The following is a 21,331-nucleotide window of genomic DNA, read 5'->3' on the forward strand; positions in this document are numbered from 1 at the left end:
GCTCTTTCTGAGGACCTGTGTTAGATTTCCAGCACCCACATGGCAGCTCACAACTATCTATAACCTTGGTTCCAGGTGACCTAATACCCACACATATATATACATACATGCAGGAAAAGCACCAATGTACATAAAATTTAGAAAAAAAGCAAAGAGAAAAAGAATGATTACCAATCTCTTTACAGCTATCTCCCGTAGGAAGAGGTGATGTCTTGTAGCTATATGCTTTGGAGTGTTTCAAATTGTTCTTCCGTGATTTGGAAGTATTGATAGAAAATCCTGATTATGTTATTCTTTTAATAATTATAATCCATTTAGTAAGTGTGTCTGTGAACAAACCTAAACAAAATATCCAATCCTTCCTATACAGGTTTTTTTGGAACCAATGTACTACATAAACAGTGTCTTGAGCAACTAAAGAAAAAGTAGTACATGACTAACTCTAAAGGAGATCTGTTACCCATACGATAACATTTCCGTGTATTGATGCATGATAAAAACCAAACTATTGAACTGACCTGTGGTAAAGCCTCAGCGAGCACCAGGATGAATATGCTAGTGAGGGGGCCTTTCAGCACTTCAGTTAAAAAAGCAATAAGTGGAGATACTTATGGTGGCAGAAGCCTGTAATCCCAGAAAACAGGCTGGGAAAACAGGGGGATCAAGAGTTTTAAGACAGCATAGGCTCCACAACAAAATCCTGTTTCAAAAATAAATTAATGAATGAAAATAAATACAGAAAGGCAGTAAACGAGACAGTTAACTGAGCAAAGAGACAAACTGCAAATGAGAGAAAATTTTGCCAGCTGCTTCTCTGGCAGAGCGTGAAATAACACATATACACAAGTACACACAGATGCGCACACTGCTTATTGTTGGTAAACAATGAGAACAATTTAAAATGGGCTTTGGAATAGAACATAGCACTGAGCATCCTTAGGCTTCATGGAAATGGAAATTAAACTAATATGAGATTTTTGTCACATCCCACTCAGAATAGCTATTATCAAAATAATCAAATGATGACAAGTGCTGGTTAGGATGTTGGGAAATAGGAAGACTTCGTTCACCATTGCTGGAAGAAAATATAACAGTTATGGTAATCAGTGGAAAAGGGTCTCACAAGCCTAAGAAGTGTCATGTGGTCCAGCTATGTAACTCCTAGGTACTTATCTGAAGGTCTCTGTATCCTACTACAGAGAGTTTCTTGCTCAGCCTTGGTTATTGTTGTTCTATTCAAAATTGCCAGGGAGTGAACATAACCTAGATGTTCATCAACAAAAGAGAATAGAACACTTGATACGGAAATGGAGGAGGAGATACCAGGCACAAGAAGCCTTAGGTGGGTATGAGAAATAGGGAGGTCATGGATAGGAGAAAGTAAATATGCCTGGAACTGCTACATTATAAGCTACTTTTTAAAAATTAGTAAACAATTTGTATTAAAAATATTTTTAAAATCCATGAAGGCTGAGTGCCGTAGAGTTGATGGTTGTCTTTATGGCATGTGGTGAGTCTTGTGGCCATGTGCTCATCTTACTCCTCAACAAGATACACACACTGAGAGTGTATAATTGTTCTATAACCATCAGCATGTGAGAAAAGTGGAAAATATTCAACCAAACCAATAGTTTGCCTTTCCCCTGAGAATGACTTATTTTTAAGATGTTAAAGGATTTTACCAATCAAGTCTTTTTTTTTTTAACTACTCCTGCATATAAATCACATTGCACACAGACTAGAAACAGAATTTCTTCAGTGTATAGACTGTGCTCTCTGTCAGACCTTAATGGGGCACAGTAGGTTTGGGTGCAGGCTGCAGGTGCCTGGAGAGCACTGTGTGCTCACTAGCTGCACAGAAGTAGAGAGCAGAGTCACTGGGTTGGGAGTCTCTGATGTGCAGGGAAACATGCAGGCTGACTTTATTGAAGTGAGCTGTGAATCTGCCTTCTTTCTTTTCACCGTCAGAGAAGATGGACATCAGTGCCTTGGGGCCTTCCCCAGAATGCTGTCTGTACCACCAGAAGTACTGAAAATTACGATCACTGGAAGTGCAGTTGAGAGAGGCTGTAGCTCCCTCTGGGACACTGAGGGATTCTGGGCTCTGCTGCACCTTCTGCTGGCTCCTCACCCCTGTGCAGAAAGACAAAGGTCAGACAATCAAGACTGGATACATATGGATGCTAACATTCCAGAATGACATTTCCATGGGTCTCCTGCCCCTAACTAGAGATTAAGAACATCTGTGTTTCTACCATTAGACTGGAGCAGACAGTGACTTTACATATCATACCTGAATCCCAAAGGAGTTCCCAAACTTACAGTTTAGCTGGAGCCACAGGACCACTAGTGAGACAGTCAAGGACTTCATTCTCTCCTCTTCCATCTTCACTGTGGATTTAGATTCTCAATCCTAAACTCATATAGTCATATACAAAAGTTTCCACATCTCTTACTTTAGGAAACATGAAAGGCAGCTTTGCTAGCAATCAAAAAAAGTGACTCTTTTCACACCAAACCTTCCCTCCAGCCCTCTCTCTACTCCTCCCTCCCATCAGGCCCAGCCCTCTTTCACCCTTCTCTCCCACTTGAGTAGTTTACTCAAGATCCCTATAAAACACTGCCACCTTGTGGGCTCATGATAGTGATCAAAAGAGTCAAACTGTAAATTCTTCTAATGTAACTACTAACACAATGAAAATCCTTGCCAGTTCAGCTGGAGTATTGAAGAGACATTTGCCCCAAGTCAGGGTTGGAAGTGAGGTGAGTTCCGTAGATATTGTCTCCATTCTCAGTAATAATAAGTATTGCGCACAGGCAGTCACCTGCTCTGAAAAATCACTATGAAGCGCCAGCCATGGAGATCTAAGTGAGGATCTTATCTACAGCACAATTCAGACCCTTGTCACTTCCATTCAAGTCCATGGTTAAGGCTTACAGATGGCTGGGCACACTGTTAATCTGGACCAGAGCCTAGAAAGGTCTGGAATTCTTCATTCCACTTGGGACCAAGAACACATTTGTGTTTAAACAACTTTACTCAGGTTGGAGCAGGATGGATGCTAAGCACTTAAACTCTAAATAAAACCTAGGCAACTTGTTCATTTGTCTAATTTTTTTTATTCTCTTTTCTCAAAGGAAGAATTGTTGAGTAAGGATTGATCTTTGAAAATTCTAGATCTGGTTTCTCTCACCCTCTTTTCTGACTCTCTCCCCACTTTTCCCTTTCTTCCTTCTCTCTCTTCTTCCCTAATCCTCTCATTTTATCTCACTCTTCATTTCCAACATAGTCATCAAACCATATGTACCAGGGGAATATCTATGCCAGAGCTGAGGTAGGTCCACATAGAAACAAGTCAGCAAGCAACTGTACTGCAGGAGTCTCTGAGACCTCCACATCCAGGAGAGTAAAGATTGTGGAGGCAAGCAGGCTGTTTGGATCAATACAACTAGTAGCAGGTGTTGGTTCATCACTTGGGTAAGCTGGCATTGAGTTGATTTTTTAGGCATATTTAACTGCAAGGCAATTTGATGAAAGATGTACTGGTGGTAATAAACTCAATCCTGCATATAAAATAAAACATATGTAACTCTCACTGAGGGCACAAAGTAAGCTAAATAAATATTGAATATGACAACACTGAAACTCTTGGTAAAGTACCTGGTATACTTTCTATAATGATGCATTCAGAAGAATGACTGAGAAAAACAAGCTTATAGTAAAGGTGTGGGCTTGGGAAAGAGATTAGTGTGGTCTCTGACTATACAGGTAGTGCAAAGGTCACCAGGAAATTAATCAGTTCTGCTCCCAGACCTCTAGACAAATAACAGATTTTACATTCCTTCCTTTGAATGAATAACCCTGTGTGTTTCACATTCCAAGTTCCCCTAGTGATATCTGTGGGCACAAGGACTTCTATGCCTCCTAAACTGTCCTATGTTAGACTTTGAGATCTTGCAGAAGCTGGTGACAGAAAAGTTAAGCATCCACAAAATACGGTTTGATCAGACCCTTCCTTCAACATCAACAAGTACAAAGGGAACAGAATGAGGGAAAGATGCTCATACTCAAACTGTTGTCTGCAACAGTACGTTATCCATGACAGTAATAACAATATTCATTTCTCAGTAAATATGAAACCTAAAGAAGTAGATAATCATCGAGGAACATGCTTAAAATCCCAGAGGGGACTCTGGTTTGGGAGGCTGAAGCAAGAGGACGTGAGTTTAAGTCCTGCCTGTGATGTACAGGAGAGATATGTCTCAATAAATCTGTAAGAATAAAAAGAATGAAAACAACAAGCACCATGGGTTTGGGAAATGGCCAAAAGAAATATGAAAGTAAACTTGAAGCACAGTCTTTGTGAGATACCCACCTCCATGTGAACGACTTGTAATAAAAATGTATATAATTAGATAACAGTTTTCCTGGAAGAGCCCGAGAATGGCCAGTTAGAGACACACTGCACTTTCCTGCATCACTGTGAACCTGAAACAAAGCATCAAGGGTGTGGCCGCCAGGTGAAGGGAGGGGTATCCAAAAAAAGGGAGTTGTAAACAGTAGAGCTAGATGAAACCTCAAATTGCTAGACTGGAAGCTTCTAAAAGAAACTAAGGATTCTAACATTGGGTGGTGAAAACAAGATAGGGGAGAGGAAATGCCCCTTGGTTGTGCTTTAGGCAACAGAGAAAATAAAAGTCTGGATAAGATTCAGAGATGTACAATCGGACACTCTGCAAAGACATAATCTAAGATAAAAGATCTTTGATCCTCACAGCAAGCAGAAACTGGAGAATGGGGCCTCTCCACTTACTGGCTTGTTCACTGGGGCCATGGTAGGGGAACTTCTTTAGAAAACGCTTATTCTTGATATCCAACCTCAAGATTCAGTCCATCTTTATACAGCAGCACAGCCTACCAAGTATGCCTGACAATTCCTGCATCCTTCCTTACCTGGAGACCTACCCCTTATCCACAACCAGGGACCTACCATAGACTGCTGAGCCCTACTTGTGTCTTGCCCAACCTCTGAGTTTTGACAAAGTGACACTTGGCCTGTATAACAGCTCAGCCTAGTCTATCGTCACAATATAAACAACCAATTAAAGAAGTTTACATGCCCAAGTTTAATCACAAAAAATACAAACAATATAAAAGGTCAAGACAGTATGTTCCACATCTCCCAAACCCAGAATTACCTCAGTGAACCTCATACCATAGAACTAAAAAAAAAGGTTCTTTACATAGAACCATCACAAAATTCACTAAACAATCCAAGGAGTTTAAAAGATAAAACAAGGTCACAGCTCCATGAAGAAATGTTCAAAGTCCTTAGTCATCAGGAAAACGCAAATCAAAATGACCCTGAGATTCCAACCTTACACCAATCTGCCACAGACCACCCCAGTCAGGTATGGGGGTCCCTTGAGTGAGGGTTCTTGAAGCTAGGTGGGTAAGGATTTGGCAGTGACAAACAGAAACAAACACAGAGGCAGTTTGAATCTGAGTGTATTCTGCAGCTCTCAAGCGGGGGATTTTATACATTAAAAAAAACAAACAAACAAACATTATATCTCTTAGAAACTATATCCAGTGAAACAATCACAGATACCAAAAAAAAAAAAAAACATTTGGCACAGTAAACCATAAAAATCATCCAAGCATTACAACTCTGAAACTATGTATTCAGTGAATCACAAACAGAACAGGTAAATCATCAAAATATAACAATTCTAAAAGGATGTATTCAGCGGGGGCTGTCATCCAAGGCTAGAGGCATATTTCCAGGAGCAGGTTAATAAATCTTTAACGGTCAGTGCTCTTAACCACTGAACTAACTTTCCAGCCCCATGGTCAATTATTTTTAACATCTAGTGCCTATTTTTTATAATCTTCAATGTATAAATTTAAACTATTTTAATTATTTCTATTTAAGGCTTTCTTTACCATATACCAAAATCCACTTCTGATGACACACATGTAGCCATACGAAATTTTATTGCTGGGAAAGTTTTTTTTTTTTGGGGTGTGTGTGTGTGTGTGTGTGTGTGTGTGTGTGTGTGTGTGTTTTGCATGACCCCAGCCAGTTCTGAGGCTGAGGTGGGTTTATTTTTTTTTTCCAATCTGCTTTTATACCATTTTAATTACATGTGAGTAATAAGGTCAAGCAGTATAATAAACACAAATAGTCAAGGAACACTAAGGCAATAAACAAAGTCCCATGTTCACTGTTTCTAAGGGCTTATCAGGATGACCAAGATATCTGAGCCTACTTCCCTGTCCTAGCCCAAAGTCATAATCTTGCCTGAAGCCTACTTCCCTGTTCTAGCCTAACGTTAGATTCCTGCCTGAGCTTACTTCCTTGTCCTGGCCCAATGTCAGATCCTTGCCAATCAGCCCCCAAAGCTCTCCACATAGCAGCCAGAGGCTTAGCTTGCAGTGTAGCATGTGGGATGATTTCTAATTAATTACCTCATTAAGAGTAATTATTTGGGGCTGGAGAGATAGCTCAGCAGTTGAGTACTGACTGCTCTTCCAGAGGTCCTTAGTTCAATTCTCAGCATCACATGATGGCCCACAACCATCCGTAATGGAATGCTGGGAAAGTTTTTATCATAATAGTTTTGTAAATGATTTAGAAAGTAAAGCGTTGGTTTCCCTGGGGATAAGGACATGTTAGTGGCCCCATCTCTAGGGACGGTTTTTTACCCATTATTCTCACTTAAGATCTTGGCCTAGGCTACCAGGAACATGTAAATAAGAAAAGGAATTAGAGAAAACAAAACAGATAGATTGACATGAGAACTATGGCTCAATATTTTTTCTCCAGCGAAGAGTTCCACAACCGGTTCCAGGAGGCCTCCCCCTTTTGAGGTCAACCGTCTCAGTCTGTGGAACTGGTCACACAGATCCTACTGGAGGTGGTGTGACACCAATAAGAATGGCTACATTAAAAATTTCAGGTGACAGCACATGTTGGCAAGGATGTGGAAAGAGAGGAACACTCCTCCATTTCTGGGGGGATTGTAAACTGGTACAACCACTCTGAAAATCAATCTGGAGGTTCCTCAGAAAATTGGAAATAGTTCTACATGAAGATCCAGTTATACCACTCTTGGGCTTATATCCAAAAGATGCCCCACCATACCACAGAGGCAAGTGCTCTACTATGTTCATAGCAGCCTTATCTGTGAATAGGCAGAAGCTGGAAATAATCCAGATGTCTTACAACAGAAAAATAGATACAGAAAATGTGGTTCATTTATACAATAGAATACTATTTGGCTATTAAAAATGAGGACATCATGAGTTTTGCAGGCAAATGGATGGAACTAGAAAATATCATCCTGAGTGAGATAACTCAAATCCAAAAGGATTTGCAGAGTATGTACTTACTAATAAGTAGCTATTAGCCAAAAAGCACAGAACACCAAGGATACACTCCACAGAACTCAGAAGGTTTACAAGCAGAAGGATGCTCCGTCCTACTTGGAAGGAAGAAGAAAACAATTATGGGAGGCAGAGAGAGCGAGGGACCTGGGTGGAAGAGGGGAGGGGATGAGGAAAAGGGAAACATGATCAGATATGGTGGAGAGAGAAACAGGAAAGAAGCCCTGAGGGCCAGCAGAATGAATGGAAATATGCAACCTTGTGGGGTGGGGGGAGTTTGGGAGGGACACTCTAGAAAGTACCAGAGACATGGGAGGTGAAAGACTCAGGACTGAAAGGGAAGGAGGACCTCAGATGAAATGCCCAACATTCGGGAGAGGGAACTTGTAGAGTCCACCTCTAGTAGAAAGACAGGGCATCAAGAGGACGGATGGGGTTGCCATCTCACAATCAAAAATTCAGACCCAGAATTGCCCCTGTCTAAAAGAACTTCAGGTAAAAAATGGAGAAGAGACTGAGGGAAAGATGGTCCAGTGACCACCCAACTTAGGATCCACCTCAAGGCAAGGCTCCAAGATCTGACCCTATTACTGATGCTATAGTGTGCTTACAGACAGGAGCCTAGCATGACTGTCTTCTGAGAATCGAAACAAGAAGCTGACTGAGACACACACAGATACCTTTTTTTATTAGATATTTTCTTTATTTACATTTCAAATGTTATCCTTTTTCCTGGTTTCCCTTCCAAAAACCCCCTATTCCTTCCCCCTTCCCCCTGCTCACCAACCCAACTAATATTGCTTTCTGGTCCTGGCATTTTCCTACACTGGAGCATAGAGCCTTCACAGAACCAAGGACCTCTCCTCCCATTGATGACCGACTACGCCAACCTCTGCTACATATGTGGCTGGGGCCATGGATCCCTCCATGTATACTCTTTGGTTGGTGGTTTAGTCTCTGGGAGCTCTGGGGGTATTGGTTGGTTCATATTGCTGTTCTTATGGGCCTGCAAACCCCTTCAGCTCCTCTGGTCCTTTCTCTAGCTCCTCCATTGGGGACCCTGTGTTCAGTCCAATGGTTGGCTGAGAGCATCCACCTCTGTATTTGTCAGGCACTGGCAAAGCCTATCAGGAGACAGCTATATCAGTGTCATTCCTTCACTAAAATCAGGGACTAGCTGTCCACTCTCTCCCTGTCTGTTCAATATAGTACTCAAAGTCATAGACAGAGCAATTAAATAACAAAAGGAGATTAAGGGAATACAAATTGGAAAGGAAGAAGTCAAAATATCATTATTTGCAGAAGATATGATAGTATATTAAGTGACCCAAAAAATTCCACCAGAGAACTCCTAAACCTGATAAACTTCAGCAAAGTAACCGGATATAAAATTAACTCAAACAAATCAGTGGCCTTCCTCTACTCAAAGGATAAACAGGCTAAGAAAGAAATTAGGGAAACAACACCCTTCACGATAGTCACAAATAATATAAAATACCTTGGTGTGACTCTAACTAAGGAAGTAAAAGATCTGTACTATAAGAACTTCAAGTCTCTGAAGAAAGAAATCGAAGAAGATCCCAGAAGATGGAAAGATCTCCCATGCTCATGGNTTGGCAGGATTAATATAGTAAAAATGTCCATCTTGCTGAAAGCAATCTACAGATTCAATGCAATCCCCATCAAAATCCCAAATCAATTCTTCATAGAGTTAGAAAGAGCAATTTCCAAATTCATCTGGAATAACAAAAAAAACCAGGATAGTGAAAACTATTCTCAACAATAAAAGAACTTCTGGGGGAATCACTATCCCTGACCTCAAGCTGTTTACAGAGCAATAGTGATAAAAAGAAAAAACAAAACAAAACAAAACAACAACAAAAAAAAAACCCTTCATAGTATTGGTACAGTGACAGGCAGGTAGATTAATGTAATAGAATTAAAAACCAAGAAGTGAAGCCACACACCTATTGTCACTCGGTCTTTGACAAAGGAGCTAAAACAGTGGAAAAAAGACAGCATTTTCGGCAAATGGTGCTGGCTCAACTAGCGGTTAGCATGTAGAAGGATGCAAATCGGTCCATTCTTACCTCCTTGTACAAAGCTCAAATCCAAGTGGATCAAGGACTTCCACACAAGACCAGATACACTGAATCTAATAGAAAGGAAAGTGGGGAAGAGCATCTGAGCACATGGTCAAGGGGGGTAAAGTTTCCTGAAGAGAAAATCAATATCTTATGCTCTAAGATCAAGAACTGACAAATGGGACCTAATAAAATTACAGATGCAAATACTTATACCCAACCAATGAACTGAAGTCGGGGACCCCTGTGGTTCAGTTAGGGAAAGGCTGTAAGAGGCTGAAGAGGAGGGTGATCCCATAGAAAGACCTGCAGTCTCAACTAATCCAGACCCCTGAGATTTCTCAGACAGAGCCACAAACCAGACAGCACACAGGAGCCAGTCCAAGCACCCCAGCCCAACCCCACCCTCACATACAGACAGCAAAGGACTGCCTGATCTGGCCTCAGTGGGAGACATGGTGCCTAACAGTGGAAAATTGAGGCCCCAGGAATTTGGGGAGGCCAGGCAAGGGGGGAGGGTCATCCTCTTGAAGACAGGGGGAGAAGGAGTGGGATGAGAAACTGTGGAAGGGTGGGTGGGGAGGGGGTCAAAGAAAGTATTGTGAAAAATAAATTAATAAAGATAGAAAGAAAAAGAAAATTATCTTAAATCAAATAAGTGTTGGAGTGATCCTGAAGAAAACAAAATATAGGACTAAATGAAACAATGAAAACAATCCAGGATTTGAAAACTGAATTCAATAGAGAGATAGAAATACTGAAGAGAATTCAAGTTGAAATGAAGATGGAATTAAAAATCTTAAACATCACTGAGAAAACTCAGGCGGAACCCTTACAAATAGAACAGCTCAACAAAAGTTAGAATATCAGGACTCAAAGGTAAAGCAAATAAATTTTTCAAGTTTTCAAAAGGAACATGCCTGAACTGCAGAGTGCCCCAGAAAGACTGATAAAGCTTGAGAGCAATTAAAAGTGTCAACTGCTCTCCAGAAGACCTGGGTTCAATCCCTAGCACTGATATGATGGCTCACAGCCAGCTGTAGCTCATTTTTAGGGAATATGACATCCTCTTCCAGCCTCTTGAGGTACCAGGCACATGTGATGCACAGACACACATGTAGGTAAAACACACGTACACACACAAACTAATAATGACAATGACAATGATGATGATAATGACAAGGATGATGATGATAAACTTTGAAAAGCCATATCTTCGAATTATAGGCATAAATGAAGAAGAATTCCAGGTTAACGGCATAGAATGCATCTTCAAAAAGATCATAAAAGAAAACATCTTATACTAAGAAAACACACACCCACATAGACAAAAAAAACATAAACAAGACAATAAGAGAAACCCCCATAGAATATCATAGCTAAAACATTAAACATAAAGAACAAAAGAAGAGTATTGAAGGCTGCAAAAAAGAGCTTTATATACAGCAAAGCTCATCAGAACAACACATGATTTCTCAGTGGAAACATTAAAAGCTAATAGAGACTGGAGAAATGTATGTCAAGTTCCAAAATAGTATGTACATCAACCTAAACTACAATACCCTGAAAGAGTATCTGCTATACTTGAAGGAAAAAAAAGAAATCTAGGATACAAACATCCTAAAATAACTCATGTCCATGAGACCATTCACAGAGAAAACACTAGAAGGAATACTAAATGCTGAAGAGGTATATAAATGTGGCCGAGAAACTATAGACAGAAAACAAATGCAGTGATAATTACTGAGGCACAAGGAATGACTAAGAATGTAAGCAGTAAAAATACAACAAAATGACTGAACTCAACACACGCCTTACAACAATAACCCAGACCCAGAAAGATAGATGTCTCATGTTCTCTCTCACCTGTTCTCTCTTAGTTATCTGTTATACTTACATTTGGTTTATGACATAAGTTAACTCCAACATTTCTCTCTATAGTTTTTGTCCCTATGACTTGACTGTTGATGAAAGTAGAACACTGAACTCACCGGCTATCAGTGTGTGATGGTCCATATGTGATTTAAGCTGTAGTAGTGTTTCTCTTACACACTTGGGTGCCCTTGATTTTGGTGTAAAGAACTGCAATATCCTCTTGGTGGAATTTCCTTTGATGAGTGTAAGGATCCTTCTCTATCTCTTCTGAATAGTTTTGTTTTGAGGTCTATTTAGTCAGGTATCAAAATGACTACAACCACCTTGCTTCTATGTCCATTTCTTGGAATAACTTTTTCAATCCTTTCACCCTGAGATAATGTCTATCTTTGATGTTAAGGTGTGTTAGTTGGATGCAACAGGGGGGATGGGTCATGTTTCTTTTAACCAATTCTATTAGTCTCATTCTTTTTATTGTGGAATCTTAATATCCATTTGATATTAAGAGTTATCAGTGAGCAGTATATGTTGATTCTCAGTATTTGTTATGGTGGTAGGTATATTTCCTTGTGGTTTTGTTTGTTTGGTTGCTTTGGTTTATTTTGTTTGATTTGCTGGCCTGACATTATTTATTCCTTGTTTTACTGGATGAAGTTATCCTTTTCAGGTTGAAGTTTTCCTTCTAGCACCTTATGGAAAGCTGAAATTGTACATAAATTCTGTTTAACTTGGCTTATATTTTAACTCTCTCCATCTATGATGACTGAAAGTTTTCTGGATGTGGTAGTCTGGGTGACATATGTGGTCTCTTAGACTTTGTAGAATGACAGTCCAAAGCCTTCTGGCATTTACAGTCTCCACTGAGAAGTCAGGTGTTATTCGAAGAAGTCTGCCTTTATATGTTATTTCCTTATATATGACTCCTTTTTCTTGTACCTCTTAATATCCATTCCGTGTCCTGTAAATAAGTATTCTGATTATCATGTAATATGAGACGTCCTTTTCTTGTCCAGCCTACCTGATGTTATGTATATTCCTGTGCCTTGATAAGTACCTCTTTTTTTAGGGATGGGCATTTAAGTTACATGATTTTGTTGAAAACATTTTCTCTGCCTTTGACCTTTCTTTTCCTTCCTTTATTCTTATTTTTCATAGATTTTGTTTTTTCAAAGTATTCTAAATTTCCTATATGTTTTATATCTGGATATTTTCAGGTTTAACATTTTCTTTGACCAAGTCATCCATATCTTCTATCATGTCTACAATGGATGTGATTCTTTCTTCAATCTTGTATGCTCTCTTGGTGAGGTTTGCCTCTGAGCTTCCTGTTTAAGTTTCTAAATTCTTTGCTTCCAGTTTTCCCTCAGTTTTTCTTTTCTTTATCAGTTCTACTTCCACTTACATATCCTGGACAGTTGTCCTCATTTCATCTCATTGTTCGTGTTTTAAAAGATTTCTTTTTAGGGGTTTATTCATTTTCTCCTTCAAGACTTCTAACATATTCATAAAGGCTCTTCTGATGTCCTTGTCTTGTCCTTCAACTATACTGCATTTCGCACAGCCAACAAGAGTAACTTTTCTAGGCTTCACTAGAGACATATTATCCTGACTGTTATTATTGTTTTATACTATAATATAATATGGGCTTCTGTGTTTGGGATCACAGTAAGTCTTAGTGTTGATATCTGGTCTTGTCTCTGTTGGAAGTGTATTCTTACTTGATTCCTTGGTTTCTGTTACACCCTCTGGTTTTTAAGAGAGTTCAGTTGCTGTTGGTTGCCTGGTAAGTAATGCTTTGGACATCCTGTCAGGTGTGAATACTAGAGTTCCAGAAATAACATGTTTCTTAGTATTGGGTACAGACATTTAGGCATGGAGATAGGCTACAATAACAGTGAAGTGAGGGGATCCACAGTAGGTAGGAAATCAGAGTGTGACATCAAGATGTTCTTAGTCCTCTGGGAATGGGCACAATGAGGGAGGAAAGGCCAAGCAGGTAGTCTGCTGGAAGTCTTGGGATAAGACTAGGGAGTTGGACTTAGAGAAGAGTAGGGACATTGAAAATCTGATAATTGCCTACCTACCTCTGCCTTCCTTTCTACTTCCTTCTCTACCCACATTTATTTGATAGAAATCTTGAGATATGAAAGGCTGTAACCTTCTGATAACCTGTCCTTCCATATTATCAGCTAGAATTATCTAAATGCCACCTTTCCTGGCACATTTGGCCCTCTATGTCATGCTTGAGATGACATGCAACAATATGAAGATAATGACTTGTACATGGAGATAATGGCAACTGACCATGTTATTGTTTCTATGGCTTTCCTGTGAAATCACTGTTACCCTCCATGAGGAACCACTGATGTGCTAGAGATTTAGCTTCCCATATGAAAATCCAACCGTAGTAACATCTCTTTATAGTTCTGCTCGGACTATTTGTATGATTTTTCATCAACCAGAGAAATATTGGGGGCACACAACAGACTTTGTGGAAACCAGGATGATCCAAAGGTAGATGATCAGAAGTCAGGCTTTCTCTTGCTTCTCAGAGTTTGTGCTCAGCTCCCCCTACAGTTTCTGTCACTGTGTCACCCAGAGCACAGTAGTACACAGCCGAGTCTGACTCCTGCACTGAGGCTTTCTGCAAGTGGAAGGACGTGGTCCCTTTGTCATATGTAGCTTCAAAACCTCTGCTGCTTCCCTTGTTGTTGGCTGTTGTGACTTTCAAAAGGAGCTGTAGACCTTCTCCAGGATATTGGACATACCAGAAAAGAGTCGGGTATGTTGTGGTTGAATAAGTACAATTTATAAATAGGAAGTCGTCTTCTGAGAGGGTCACTTGACCTTGTTTCTGGGTCACTGAATCTCCATGGGTCTTCCTCATCCCTGGAGGAAGAAGAGGATATCTGTGCTATAGTAAGTACAAATTTCATAGATGATTAAATATATTCTAACATCATAGAAGAAAGAGTGGAAATTGTAAGTCACTTTACTTACCAAGCATGAACAGCAGCATTGCAGTCACTAAAACTGGAGAAGTGTTCATGTTCAGTGTCACCAGAGTGATGCTCTCAACACTTCACAAGAAGAAATGATGGAATGACACAAAATGATGAACCTATGAAGCTTAGAGTTCACACTGATAATGATCTTGTGTTAGGAAACTCTACCCCCTGGTGGACAAACACTAAACTAGGTTCTCTTGCGTACCTCCCAGAATCAAAAATGTGTTCTTGCCCTCAAAATCATTTGCAAGGCACACATCAGATTGAAGCATGCCTTCTCAATGTAAAGAATATAAACAATGGCTGTTAACATACTCAGTGTTATCATTCTTAGGATTCTATGTGACATGAAACTGTTGTATAGTACAGCAACTGATGGGTTTCCTGTGTTGGTATTTATCACTTAATAAACACACGACAAGAAATATGTTTTACCAGTTTATTTTATTGATGTAAGTTTGTAGAAAGATACAATGTAGATCTGGAGTAATGGTTCAACACTTGCAAGTACTTGCTGCTCTTTCAGAGGACCCAGGTTTGATTCTCAGAACCCACATATACTGGTTGAAAAACCATCTGTAACTCCAGTTCCAGGAGAAATGACTCCCTCTTCTGACCTCCTTAGCCACCAGGCACACACAGTACATGAATACAAATGCAGGCAAAATACTCATGCACATAAAATAAGATAAATAAATCTTTAAAATTTTCTTAAAGTTATTATGAAATGGAGTAATTATAAACTGGTCCTAAGAATGTATAATCATTACAATCTACTCCATTCACCTTCTAGAAGTTTGAAATAATGAGTTGGTACTGCCTACTTAGTTAGGACTTCATTGGTGTCTCGAAACAATGTTTACATAATAACTATACAGGACAACCACAACAAAGGAAGCAGTTGTGACTGTCATGCAAGATTCATGTGTTATTTCTTTGCATCAAATACAGGCTATGGCCTTTTTCTTTTCTGCAAATGTCATTGTAACTAGTGGTGCCTGCTCTTAGGAAACAGAAAACTGACTATTATTTGGGACTATTGACACATTTGTGGCTCTTCCTTGTAGACCTGCAGAGGGCACCCCAAGAACCCTTTCTCAAGTGTCAAAGCTCCCATTCATGAGTCTTGCTTTCATGGCTGCCATGTTAATACGGGAGCTCCTTCCAGCCTTCATTTGATCTTCATAATTTTTTCCTCCTTGACAGAATTTGTCTTCTCACACGGCTGTTCTTACTTTTGTCAATTCTGTTTCCTAATTTTTGTTATATTGCCAGACTTTGATCTTTGTTTCTTAACGTTCAAGGTAATAAATGTTGAGCCCATCTGAACTTTCCTCACATACATCTTCAGCAATTCTTTCATAACATGTGATTGACACTGGATTCCCATATTCTCACCTATTAAAATAACATTTTCTTTCCTTTTTTTCCAATTTCATAGCCATAGGCTGATATATCATGTGCATGCATTTCCCCAAAGAGCAGGCCTCAAGTCTACTGAGAAATAGTTGGTCACTCCTTAAAACAGTCATGTCACTACTAAATCAGTAGGCACAACTTGTTGGCAGGTTGATCATTTAGCACACAGGCAGGTTCACAGCTAGCAGTTCCAATGACGATATATCTCCCCAGCAGCCTTCTACCTAGAAGAAAATATCCCGCATATGTTCTAATATGATTTATCTATATATCAAAATATGTGGTCTCCTCAGCAGTAGGAGCTTATAAATTAATTATGTTACATAACAAAGAGCAATGGCAATATGGTGTATTGCTTTGGAGACCTGTGGGACCTCCCTGGACAATCATTTACAAACCTATGGCTTCATGTAGTGATATCTATTATCTTGTATACCTGTAATACTATTCACCTTCCATTAAGATTTTTTTTTTCTTCCAGTGGCCCCATTGTAGATTCCTGTGCAGTAACTTCACTTTAAACAGAAAAATCTAAAGATAGAACCCAGAATTCATGGTCCATAGATGAGAAATAACATGGCAGTATATGTTCTGAGTGTGGGCACTCCTCTAGCTTGATTTATGTCAGAATAATTTATCATAGCAACAGAAATCAAACCAGGACAGCTATAATAATCGAAGCCTCTTCTCCTTTTCTCTCAGAATTGTCTAGATTGCCTGAAGCGCCTCCAGACTCTGTAATGACATCTTCACAAAGTCTGATGCCACTTTGGCTGTGTAACATTATCTTCTCTAAAAATAGCTTATACTTATCTACAGAGAGGTTGGCTATAAAATATAATTTTTTCATGGCGTACAAGTCCATTATATATCTCATGCAAAGGGCTCTTATAACTCTATTTCAGCCGATCAAAAAGTGATGATATTAATATCTCAGATCACACCTCTAGCAGAATCTTTCTGCCCCACCAGAGGCCAGGTCAGATTCCTGAACCCCAGGTAAGATTGTCCCCAACCCTGCCTATGCTGTCCAGCATAACCCCAACTGTTCCTCCTATCTTCTTCCCAATATCCCAACCCACACCTCCAGCAGAAGTCTCCTACACCACCAGAGGACATATAAGATCCCTGAAAAACCGGTAAGCTACCTCCTCACTGCCACCACTCCATGTATACCTGCCCAGCATAACTCTAACTGCCCCTCCCCTCCTCAGCATCCTGGCTCACACCTCCGAAGGAAACCTCCTATCCCACCAGAGGGCAAGCCAGCATCCTGAAAGCCAGAGACCAGGCCACCTCCCCCAAACAGGCAGAAGCCTCCTACCACACCAAAATCCAGACCAGCATCCTAAACACCAGAAGATCCCCAGCCAGATAAAAGGCTATGCACATCACCAAAATGCCAGCTCCCAACTTGGGTAGTAACTCCCTGCTTGGTCAGAGACCATCAATGCCATCAGAAGTCCAACCGCCATTTGGGGGTGGAAGAGGTGACCACTGGCACTCCAGCCAGAGAACCAGAGGAAATGGAAACCAAGGAAGAAAACAGCCACCCAACAAAGACAAACCCAAAAATTGGGACCTAGACCTACAATCACTCCAAATCCAGAAATGTCTATACACCAGTATAATAACAAAATCAACAACATCTAGGGCAATGTGTCACCACCAAAGCCCAGCAATACCAACCAGTACAGCAAGCCCTGAATATTCCAACACAGCTCAAGCACAAGAAAACCTTTAAAACAACTTTATGAAGATAATAGAGGTCCTTAAAAAGGAAATAAATAAATCCCTTAAAGAAATCAAGGAAAAGACAATACAAATTTGTGGGACATGATGAGAGCTCTTTTAAGAGGAAAGTTCAGAGCACTAGGTGCCTTCATAAAGGAATTGTAGAGATCCCATGCTAATAGTTTAACAGCATACCTAATAGCTCTACACCCAAGAGGAGTTGACAACAGGAAATCAACAAACAGATGGCTGAAACCAATTAAATAGAATCAAAGAGAACAATACAAAGTTTCAATGAAACAAAGAGTTGGTTCTTTGAGAAAAATCAACATGATAGAAAAATCCCTACCCAAATGAACTATTAGACAAAGAGATGATATTTAATTTAACAAAATCAGAAATGAAGAGGAGATATAACAACAGATACTGAGGAAATCCAAAGAATCATTAGGTCATACTTCAAAAACTTATACTCCACAAAATTTGAAAACCTAAAAGAAATGGGCAATTTTCTCAAAAGCTAAATCAGGATCAGATAAACAACTTAAATAGACTGTAACAAATAGTGAAATAACTATTAAAATCTTCCAACCAAAAAAAAAAAAAAAAAAAAAAAGCCCGGACCAGATGGTTTTAGCGCAAAGTTCAACTAGACTTTAAAGAGCTAATGTTGACATTCTTCAAATTATTTCACAAAATAGAATGGAACATTGTCTGACTCTTTTTTATGAAGCCCAGTCACCCTGATATCCAAACCACACAAAGATTCAATTAAAAAAAAAAAAACTGAATTACAGACCAATTTCTCTCCTGAACATTGATACAAAAATACTCAATAAAATATGTCTAAAACAAATCCAAGGAAACATCAAAAACATCACCCACCATGATAAAGTAGGTTTCACCCTAAAGATGTAGGGACAGTTCAACATCCAAAAGTCAATCAAGGTAATCTACAGTATAAATATATTGAAAGAAAAAAAACATAAATATCTAATTAGATGCTGAAAAAGGCTTTGACAAAACCCAACACCCCTTCATGATAAAATGTCTTGGAAATGCCTCAACATAATAAAGACAATATATAGCAAGCCTGCCACAGACTGGACCTCATCGGCCCCCCTCAATCCGTGGGAATTAGGGATTTGGACAGATGGCATAGAGTCGGCCTTAAAATACTCATAGACAACTTCAAAACTGAAAAACTAAAACCCAGGATTGTTGTGGATAGCTCTGGGGTAATTATATTTGATATTAATTCTGTTCTCCTGTGAGGAGCTTCAAACAAGGAATGAGTCAGCACTCAGGTGATTTCCTGTAACCTTCTTCCCACCTTAATTTGTAAAATAAAAGAGAGCTGATGATTGGGCAGATAAAAGGGAAGGTGGAGCAGAAGGTTGGGAGGAAGAGAAGAAGGAGAAAATGGAAGAGGAAGAGGACCCAGAGGAGGAGGAGGAGGAGGCGGAGGAAGAAAAGTGGAGCAGAACCACATGGCCTAGAGAAACCGCAAGTTCTAAGGGGTCTTATATATGTGGAAGATGGCAGTGTAGTGGTAGATCTGCCCAATCTAGGTGCACAGCATATATTCATATTAACTGAGTTGTGTTTTCATTGCTAGGGCATATTTGGGTTGGAGATTTACCACAACACAGAATAGTTAAAGCAATACTATAAAATAAAAGAACTTCCTGGTTCCAAGTGATACTACAAATCTACAGTAATAAAACCCATATGGTATTGCATAAAAACAAATAAGTTGATCAATGCAATGGAATCAGAGATCCAGACATAAATCTATACACCTATGGACACTTTACTTTGTATAAAGAAGCTAGAAACATACAATGAAAAAAAAAGCAATTTCAACAAATGGTGCTGTCTAACTGGATGTTGGTATGTAGAAGAATCCAAATAGGTCTATATTTATCACCTTGCACAAAACTCAATTCTAAGTGCATCAAAGGTATTAACATAAAACCAGATGCACTAAGTCTCATAGAAGAGAAAGTGGGGAACACATTTGAATGCATTGGCATAGTAGACAACTTCTGAACAGAACCTCAATAGTGTGGACACTAAGATGAACAATTAATAAATGGGACTTCATGTAAATCAAAGGAAACCTTCAAAAGGACAAAAGTGCAGCCTGAAGAATGAGAAAAGATTTTCACCCACTTTATATTTGACAGAAGGATAATATCCAAAATGTGTAAAGTACTCAAGGAACTAGGCATCAACAAACAAAATAATCCAATTTCAAATTGGGGTGCAGGCCCAAACAAGGAATGTGCTATGGTGTAATTGTAAATAGCCAAGAAACTCTTAAATGTTCAACATTCTTAGCCATAAGGGAAATACAAATCGAAAAGACTCTGAGATTCTATCTTACAACTATCGGAGTTACTAAGCTCAAAAATGTGTCACCTCATGCTCCAAGGATGTGGAGCAAGGGGCACACTCCTCTGTTGTTGGTGGGAGTGCAAACGTGTACAACCACTATGGAAATCAATATGGTGGTTTCTCAGAGATGTGGAAAACAATCTACCTTAAGACACAGCTATAACACACACACACACACACACACACACACACACACACACACACCGGGTATATACCCAAAGGATGATCCATCCTACCACAAGAACACTTGCTCAACTATGCTCTTTATTCATAATGGTCAGAAACTAGAAACAACCTAGATGTGGTTCATTTACACAGTGGATTACTACTCCTCTGTTTTAAAAAGAAAAATGACAACATGAAAATTTCAGGCAAAGGAATTCAAATAGAAGCAAAAATCATCCGAAAAGAGTTAACCAGGACCCAGAAAGACAAACAGGGTATGTACTCACTTATAAGAAGATACTAGCTGCAAAGTAAAGGATAATAATGAGACAACTCACAGACCCAGAAAGGCTAAGTAAGAAGGAGGGCGCTAAGATGGATTCATGTATCTTCCTGGGAAGAGGAAATAGAATATATTTAGCAGGAATACTGGAGGTGAGGTAGAATGAGAGCAAGAGTCATCACATGTTAGCGTGAAGGGAGAGAATATGGTAAGAGACAACTGGAACTGGAGTGCATTTCAGGAACAATATGGAAACCAAGTGCAGTGGAAACTTCCAGGATTCTCCTAGGGTGACCCTTGTGAGGATTTCTAGTAATGGAAGATACAGAACTTAAACCAGGCATCTTCTTCTTCTTCTTCTTTTAACCAGACATCTTCTTAAACCAAGAAACTTCCAGTGGTAGCACTGGGACACCAACTTGTCAAAAAACCTTTGACCTCCAGTCTATCCTGCCTGCATGATGTGCAGAAGCACTGGAGGCACAGAAATTGTTAGCAGGGCCAACCAGTGACTGGCCTAATTTGAGGTTCATGCCAACAAAGGGAGTCAGTGCCCAACACTGCCTGGATGACCAGGATGGGGATGCTGCCCACAAAGATGAAAGTGAGCATTCAGGAAGATGACTAGGAAGATAATGGAGTACAAGGTATGGAAGTGGAACAGGGATTTAAAACAAAGAGTTTTAAGTGAGAAAGTAGCACAAGGAAATGGTAGAGGAGATAAGCTTGGGAATGGGTCAACCAAAAGTAAATCTGTATGAAACTGCCATAGAGAAACCTGCTACTTAGTAAGATACTTTTCAAAACTTAGAAAACAAATATTTTTATCGAAAGATTTTTTCAATTTTTCTTAGATATTTTCTTCATTTACATTTCTTTTTTTATTATTATTATTATTTTCTTTATTTACATTTCAAATGCTATCCCGAAAGATTCCCATACCCCTCCCCCCACCTCTGTTCCCCTACCCACC

At 39.5% G+C, this 21,331-nt stretch overlaps 2 gene segments (V, D, J or C); both read right to left on the reverse strand.

Moving 5' to 3' along the window:
• Positions 1-1,786: 1,786 nt before the first annotated feature.
• On the reverse strand, positions 1,787-2,482 carry LOC110314804. The segment is given in 2 exon segments: positions 1,787-2,133; positions 2,323-2,482. Coding segments are annotated over 2 exon segments (411 nt in total).
• Positions 2,483-13,897: 11,415 nt separating this feature from the next.
• Positions 13,898-14,422, reverse strand: LOC110314805. The segment is given in 2 exon segments: positions 13,898-14,238; positions 14,350-14,422. Coding segments are annotated over 2 exon segments (390 nt in total).
• Positions 14,423-21,331: the final 6,909 nt, after the last annotated feature.

This window comes from Mus pahari, unplaced genomic scaffold (assembly GCF_900095145.1).
Source record: "Mus pahari unplaced genomic scaffold, PAHARI_EIJ_v1.1 scaffold_9162_1, whole genome shotgun sequence".
Taxonomy (NCBI): Eukaryota; Metazoa; Chordata; class Mammalia; order Rodentia; family Muridae; genus Mus; species Mus pahari.